The 8,682-nt window shown below is 36.9% G+C and overlaps 1 protein-coding gene across 1 annotated transcript in view; it reads left to right on the top strand.

Annotated features, from left to right (window-relative positions):
* Positions 1 to 551: 551 nt before the first annotated feature.
* LOC148865440 (Nucleic acid-binding proteins superfamily) overlaps positions 552 to 8,682 on the top strand; it is an 86,507-nt gene continuing 78,376 nt past the window's right edge. The window contains exon 1 of the mRNA XM_088979133.1: positions 552 to 1,015. Coding sequence (XP_088835259.1) covers positions 749 to 1,015 — 267 coding nt within the window. The 5' untranslated portion in view covers positions 552 to 748. The remainder of the gene's footprint in view (positions 1,016 to 8,682) is intronic.

Here is an 8,682-nt window from a genome sequence, read left to right as displayed (position 1 = left end):
GTGGGGTACCTTACCCCTAAGCTCGCCCAACATTGAGGAGTGGTTGCCTTGCCATTAACCCGCTTGACACTGGGGATGGGGCGAGAATGAGGTATAGTGTCTTGACTATGGGATAGGGATAGGGATAAGGTGCCTCGCCCTAAACCCACCCTGTTTTCATTCTTATATAATTGTTAATTATTAGTGAAATTAATAAAAATGTTAGCTTTTATAATTATTTTTATTTATTTAAAATTAATTAAAATTTCATTTAAAAATAATAAAAATAATACCAATTATTAAACTTACTATAAATTATTAATAAAACTAAATTTATTAAAAATTTTATTCATATTAAATTAACAATACGTATTTCCTTTAAATCAACATTAAATGAAAAATACAATTATTAAAATTTTAGATATTAACAATAATTTTAAATACTTTAAGTTAATTAACAACAATTTTTGATTATTAATCAATAATAAATAAAATTATTAAATCTTTCCAATTTTCCCGTGCATCGCACGGATCCCCGGTAGTAAATTTTAAATCCATTTTCTCGGAGGGATGGACAAGAGCATCAGATTTGTGTGGGCGTTGAGAGGACACGCCTAGACGGAGGACCAGTGGTGATCGAAGTATCAAACATTCTCTCTTCCTTTTCAAATGCTATCGTCACAGCGCTCTTTTATCTGATCGAAGAGGAACGTCTAAGTCCTCTCTTCCGTTCATTGTTTCTATCCTTTCTTTTGTCTGTATAGTTTCGATGTTTACTGCTGCAGTTGGATCAGCTCCTGGTCTTTCATTTATTCCGCTGCTATTCGTTGGCGATGGTTCTTTCAATCATACTCTGATCACCCCTTTCGTAAATCTACATGTGTCTTCTACTTGTTGCCGAAAATCTCCTCTCAAAAGATCATCATGCATTGTTAAGGTCTCTGTTTCTGGAGGCGCCAAGACCGAAGGAGTTGGGCAAACCGAAGGGGTCCGTGAAGATTCACCGGCTACGGATGATGCCATTCGACAATCCCGGGTGTGTTTTATTTTATTTGTTTATCAACTTTGTCATTCTTTTTTTTTTGAGTTGAGTTCAGTTCTTGGTTTGGAGAAGTTTAGGCATGTTTTGTTTACTGCTACGGGTCTCATTTTTTATTCTTATTCATTCTGCGTAAAAATGGACAACAATGGATAAGATGAGAACATCTGGGTACAAAATTGTTGCCATGAACCTCATTAAAATTTTAAAATGGGTCCATGGCGCAAAAATGCAGCACGAAAAATAATCGTGCCCCAAGCTGCCTTCGACTATCATACGAGATGCTCTCTTCCCTTTCCACTCTTTCTTTCTCTCTTTGGCTATTCACTATCATACGAGATGCAACAGCCAGCTCGCATTTCTATCTTCTACTGGCAAAAGGCATGCCCGGTTGATAAAAATTGGATTGGGTAGCAATAGCTTTTCTGGGCAACCGTTATATCTATCTCCATTACAAATTAGGCACTACTAATGATGCTTTGCAAGTGTTTGATGAAATACCCAATAAGAACTGTATTACTTGGATTGGGTAGCAGTGTTTTGAGCTCTGCGTCATGCCTTTTGCCAACAGAACAGGGCACTCAAATCCACTCTTTGGATTGAGTAGCACTTAGATTATTGCAAAATGCATTGAAAAATTTTCCTAAAATGAGTACTAGAGACTTGGATGCAAACTGAAATGACAACGAGAACAATAATTAAATAATTTTAAAAACAAGCAACAAAATCTTGTACTCTGTTTTCTTCTTTAAATGGATTGAATTGGATATATACACATATAATCTCTTTCTATTATAAATTGGAGGAGCCATTTCAAGAACTTGTCATAGTTGTAGCAAGCATATTTCTTTAAGGTTCTTCTCCATGCCTACATTGTTCTTAGTATCTTCAATGGCAAGGAAGGATCAGGCCTTTTCTGTTAGTAGTTTGTTTATGTTATCCTTCTTTATCAGTTTTTAAGATATAGTGTGATATGGGTTTTTAGTTTCCTATGCTGGAATTGCACTGCTTTTGGTTGTATTTCTTGAAAAGTTCATGAAATGGGCTTTAGTGTTATCAAAATCATGGTTCTTTGGGTATATGAAATTTATTTCAATGCTTTCTAGATTGGGTACTTGATCACTAGTCATTGTATGTTACACAAATAAGGAATTCAAGAAATTTTGAGCAGTTTTGTGAAGGGAACATCAATTTTCTAATTATTTTGTTATGTTTCTGCAAGGAATTTAGAAGTTAAAATCTGAGCAAATGGTTCTTGTTTCTATTTACTTTGTATTGGAAGTACAAGATGGCTGAACTAATTTTTTTTTTATAATATTTCACTGTAGAAATTAGAGAGAGTATCCTTGATATTGGCTTGTCATATGAGATCTCTAATTTCCTTTTATTCTATGCACTAGCCTCAGTTTTAGAGAAGCAAAATTTTTTGGTAGGGAATTCCTTATTTATCTTTTCAAGGAAAGAAAAAACCAAGTGGGGAGATGGGACCTGATTGTCTTTTTAGAAAGAAATAGTGGCTATTTCAGAAATCTAATCATGAAATAAAACCATGAACTACATTTTGCAAGTAGTATCGTAGAAGAAGCATCTCGTTTGAATGCTTAGCATTATAGAAACTATAAGACGTTGCTAAGGTACCCTCCTGCGTGTTTTTATATAATTTCCTTTTAATTAATTTTAAATAGGTTCTAATTGATTCTTTCAAACTTTCTTTTATATTTTCTCTATATTCAACCAAATGCAAAAGCTTTTCTAGTTTCTTTTTTTTTTTTATTTTTCATATTTTATGTTATTGATGTGGGGCCCACATGGTTGATTTGTGTTTTGTTGGTGTGGATCTTGTATTCTTTCACTATATATATATATATATATATATATATATATATATATATATATATATATATATATATATATATATATATATATATATATACCATTGAATATTGTATTATTTTGGTTGGTGAGTTGGAATAAAAATTCTAACCAAATAGGTTCAAAATTTATTCTCATTCTTGCCATAAGAAGAATTCATCTTTTGGAAAAAGCATTTGATACATAGTGACATTTTCTCATTTTTCCCATTTCTACCCATTTTGTCCATTCTAGAATTTCATTTTGGAAGATGAATCTTTTTTGTTTTTTTTTTATAGTAAAAAGTAAACTCATTAAAAATAGGAAAGAATGAAAAAGGAAGGCGATAAGATATCACTCGAGTTAAAAATGCAGACACTAAGGACACAATAAACAAACAATAAAACTTGTAGCAAACTCAGAACAAGACTCGACAAACCAGAAAGTCATCAAATTCGTCCAAGGACCACTGAAACATCCCATGATCCTCAAACCCGAAAACTCCTGCAAGCCTCCATTTGAACCAAAGCCAAACAACACCTTGCAGAAGCTAACTTCCTAGTCATCCCCCTTGAACATTCCCTCCTGTCCATCGTCCTTGTTTCAAATCTCACAACCTTCCCCAACAATATCTTTTTTCAGCCTTTCTTCTTTCCTTGACCTCTCAAACTCCTTTTTAACTTCTAGCAAAATCCTCACTACCTTTTTAACTTCTCAACAGGCAAACTTCTTAACCTTTCCACCTTTTTTTCCGATCTTGTATTCAACACACCTTTGGCAGATTCATAACCTTTTGTACTTTTCATTTTTTTTTCTTCTTGCTGTAAGTTCTCTACCCGAGAAACTTATTTGACGTGAGAGTCTTCCCCGATAGACTCATCAGTATTTGGTGTAGATGTCTTCACACCTTTTCTCCTATACACTATTTTAACATTTTTGGTGGGCGCCGCCCCCACCAGACCAAGCTTTAGATGAGAAAAGACTTTTGTGATGTGAACAATTTGAAGATTTCTTGATCCGTAAGTTTTCTTAGTGGCCATGACAATACTTGCATTCAAACTCTTCTCATCAATCTTCCTCCTTTGACCTAACTCCACACCTATCCATCCAACCACCACATCTTCAAAAACATGGTGGTCATCAACTGACTCTTGACCTGGATAGTCTTTACAATCTGCAGCATCAGCCAAGCTCCCCCCTACACCCTCTCCAAAATCTCTCCCCACTTCAACATTGTCACTCCCTTCAAGAACATTTTTCCCCTCAACTGACCCATCTTTTGTTTCTTTGATAACATCCCTTGAAACACTTGTTGAGGTCTCACTATAAGTGCAAATGTTTTTCTGAGGTGAAACAGCATCAACCTCCTCATGGTTCCAACTTGTAAAGCTAACATTGGATCACCATTCACTAGCCTCTTGATCGCAAGCACCTGTAGGACAGTCGACATCTGAGGTGATTCAGACATTCTCATGCCAGTGAGCTCCTTCCCAAGCGGGCAAGTCAATTTTAAATTTTTAATTAAATCTACCCTTGAATCAGTGCCTACATATCATATGCAATCCTATCTACTATCTATAGGGATTTGTAGGAAATTGGATGGCATTTGTCGGGAATTTTGGTGGGGCAACTCTAGAAATATAAGGTGCATTTTACAGCATGGAGTAATCTTGTCAAACCTAAAGATGATAGGGGGTTTGGGATTTTGTGATGTAGATACTGTAAGTTCCAGCCGAAACAGAGAGGAAACTAGAGAGACACAATTTGGTGGGGTGTGTCACTTGTTTGGCATGCCCAAAAAGAAATATATCTATATATATATATTACTGTGTAAACGGACAACCTTGTTCTTACAAGAATGCTAAAATACATCAATGTACAAAAGAGAAATAAAAGAAAGGTAAAATTACAATTTTAACCCCCATCTTCTCTACACTCCCCCTCAAACTGATACCATGACAAGAGCATCAGTTTGTCCACAAGGAAATTGTGTCTAGTGCAAGTCATAGCCTTGGTGAAGAGATCGGCCAACTGAAGATTGGATGACACCTGAGGAAGAGTGATGTGACCCATAGTGAGAAGATTTATAATGAAGTGGCTATCCACCTCTCTGTGTTTAGTCCGTTAATGGAAGATTGGATTCGAGATAATCTTGATTGCACTCATGTTGTCAGAAAATAAAGGAATAGGGGCTGGATGATTAATGGCTAGGTTATGGAGAAGAGCCTTAAGCCAGATTAGCTCACTACAAATAGATGACATGGCATGATATTCAACTTCAATAGATGACTTGGAGGCCATTTGTTGCTTCTTGCACTTCCAAAAAAATGTGAGAATTACCTAAGAAAACACACCATCTAGTGGTTGATCATCTGGTGTCGAGGCAACCAACCCAATTAACGTCAGCATAAGCAGTCAAGTGGTCAACTAAGGGATGCGAAGGATGAGAAGAAGAGTCCATGAAACATGTTGTGGGTCTTAACAGTATGGGCTTCGGCCCATTTATGTTATGTTTTGTTTATTTCTTGATTCTTGTTTGGCTTTATTGTTCTGTACTGTTATTAAGTATAAATGGGCTTGGGCCTTCTTTTATTTTTGAGTTACATTACCTCTTACTAATGGGGGGTAATATTGTCAACTCATGTATTATTATTGCCCTAATATAAATAACAATTTGATGGGCTGGATAGAGAGAGCCTCCCTATTCTCCATTTCTCTTCTTCTTCTTCTTCTTCTTCTTCTTCTTTCTTCCTCTCTTCATCGATAATCTGAATACAAATATGGTATCAGAGTTGTAATCTGCTCGTCTACCCTCTTCTTCACCTCCTCTTTCTTCTTTAGCTCTTTTTTTAATTGTTGGAACAACAAGAGAGAGAGCTGCTGCTGGTCGTGGTGAACTGAAGCTGTTTCTAGGGTTTTTTCCTTGGAAAATCTCTAAGGAGGCCCAGAATAGTTGCTGGTATTCCCAGATAAAGCAAGAAAGTGTGTAGTAGTCGTATGAACTACTAGAGAGACCTAGTTAACAGGTCTAGCCACTGGACTATAAGTAGCATCAGTCCAGGAGATTTGTTTGCTCTCTAGCCTAGTTTTTCTGGAGTTTTAGCAAAGGGAAGTGCTGTTTGACCTGTTCTATTATTCAAATAACAGTTTTGTATGAGTTCAGGATGTCTGCCAGCACAAGTGAAGTTTCATCTGGAGGTTCCAAGATTGTAGACAATGTTATTCATCTTGGAAATCCCATGGTACAGATTACTAACGTGAAGCTAGACAAATACAATTGTAGGGAATAAGTCATTTCAGCAAGATGGTCCATAGTGAGCCATTGTATATGCGGACGACATGGTGGTGATGGGAAATGATTTAGAGGAGACCAAAATACTTAAGGACTTTTTGGCCTCAAAGTTTGAGATAAAGGACTTGGGACCTCTAAGGTACTTCCTGGGAATAGAGGCGGCTAGGTCTAGGGAAGGAATTTATATTTGCTAGAGGAAGTATACTTTGGACCTCCAAAAGGAGACATGAAAATTAGGAAGCAGACCTATTGAGACCCCCATAGAGCAAAACCATGGATTACAGGAAAAGGATGAAGAGCTTTACCTAGACAAGGAAAGATATCAACGAGGCAACAACTTGGTAAACTTCTCTATCTATCTCTCACTTAACCTACAAAATGTTTTTGAAGAGGTTGGAAAGGAGGACCCTTGAGCTCTTAACAATCCAGACTCTCAGGTGGAAACCTTTTAACACGAAAAAGAAGATGGAACTGCTACAAACTCTGAAATAAATTTTCCTAATAGTAGTTTGGAAGAGGAGGAGAGATCCAAAAGAGTTCCTATCAAGAAAATTGTGGAGAGAGAAGTTGAGATTGGTGAAAGTCTTGGCTTGTTCTTTTGGGAGGGGGTAAGGAATTTGCTAAGAAGGCCTTTGAAGAGTTTGAGAGAAAAAGGATGGATGAGAGGTTGAAGAAAATGGAAGCTAGAGAAAGAGGTGATAAGTGGGATGAAGAAGATGACATGCAGGATGAAAGTTTTGAGGAAGAGGATTAGGAAATTTGGGTGTTTGGGTTCTTTATGGTTTTGGAGTTGGAGTCAGGTAAAGTGGTTAATTTGGAGTTTTTCTCTTTGTTTTTGTTTTTTGGAGTTAGTGGATGTAAGTTACTTTAATGCTTGTCTTTTTCTCTCGGGTGATTTCTTGTCACCTTTCCTTTTGTATTCTCTTTTTATTTCAATAATTTTTTTTCTTTACTCTTCAAAAAAATCTCTTACTAGACCTGATATTGCTTATGTTGCCCATGTTGTTGGCCAATTTATGCATGCTCCCCAAGTTTCACACATGAAGGCAATGGAGAGAATTTTGAGGTATTTGAAGACATGTCCAGGAAAAGGATTTTTATTTAAGAAGCATGATAAGCTTATTGTGATGCTGATTGGGTTGGCTCGGCTAGAGATAGGAGGTCTACAACTAGATTGTGATCATACAAGGAAGAAGAATAAGAGAGAAGAGAGAGGAGAGGAGAAGAAGAAGAAAAGAAAGATGAGAGGGTCGAAAGATTTGAGCTGGTGGTGCCCAGCTTCTCTTTTATTTAAAACTGTATTATAACAATTACAAGAAATTGTTCATAGGCCCCTAGCAACACACCCTAAACAAAAGAAAAGAACATGCTGCTAGCAATCTTAGCTGACAACATTGTAACAACATAGATTAAGAAAAAAAAAAGTTTAAAACTAACAACACTCCCCCTCAAGTTGGGTTGAATATATCTATCATACCCAACTTGTCACATAGCTCATTGTGCCGTAGGTGTGGAAGTCCTTTTGTGAGAACATCTGCAAGTTGCTCATTGGATTTGACATAAGGGGTGCAAATTTCTCCCTTTTACAAATTTTCTCTTATGAAATGCTTGTCCACCTCAATGTGCTTGGTCCTATCATGTAGGACTGGATTACTAACAATGTTAATGGCTTCCTTATTGTCACTGTAGAGGGACATAGGATTGTGGATCGTAACCCTAAGTTCTCCTAAAAGGTTCTTCAACCAAAGAACTTCAACCACCCCATGTGCCATAGCTCTATACTCTGCTTCAACATTTGACCTTGCCACTACACTCTTTTTCTTACTTCTCCATGTCACTAGATTTCCTCCTATAAAGGTACATTACCCACTTGTGGATTTTCTATCATCCATAATGCCTACCCAGTCAGCATCTATGTAGACTTCCACCTTGAAATGATTATGTTTGTTGAATAGTAACTCTGTTCCTGGATACTTCTTCAAGTACCTAAGAATCCTCTCTGTTGCCTCCATGTGTTGTCTTTTAGGGGAATGCATGAATTGGCTTAGGACCCCAACTGATTAAGAAATGTTAGGGCGAGTCATGGACAAATAAAGCAACCTTCCCACTAGCCTCTGAAATTGTTTCACATCTTTTAGTGGTTCACCATTACAATTTCCTAGTTTATGGTCAACATCCATAGGGGTATCGGTTGGTTTTGCACCTAACTTGCCTGTATCCTGTAACAGATTTAGGTCAGACTGACATTGTTTGAACCCCACTTGTTGAACTGCCATATGAAATTTATTGAACCACGCTCGAGGAGACTGTTTTAGGCCATATAGAGACTTTCTTAATTTGCACGCCTTACTTTCACTTCCTTTTGCACAAAAACCAAGGGGTTGAACCATGTACACCTCCTCCAAATCACCCTTTAAAAAGGCATTTTTAATATCCAGTTGAATGAAATTTCTAGTCAAGGTTTGCAACCAATGATAGAAGATTTCGTATTGAGTTCATCTTGGCTACTGGGGCAAATGTC

The sequence above is a fragment of the Nelumbo lutea genome, chromosome 3, assembly GCF_056320005.1.
Source record: "Nelumbo lutea isolate HS-2025 chromosome 3, American lotus-T2T, whole genome shotgun sequence".
NCBI lineage: Eukaryota > Viridiplantae > Streptophyta > Magnoliopsida > Proteales > Nelumbonaceae > Nelumbo > Nelumbo lutea.
The sequence above is the reverse complement of the archived record's forward strand: the minus strand, read 5'-3'. Positions and strand labels throughout refer to the sequence as shown.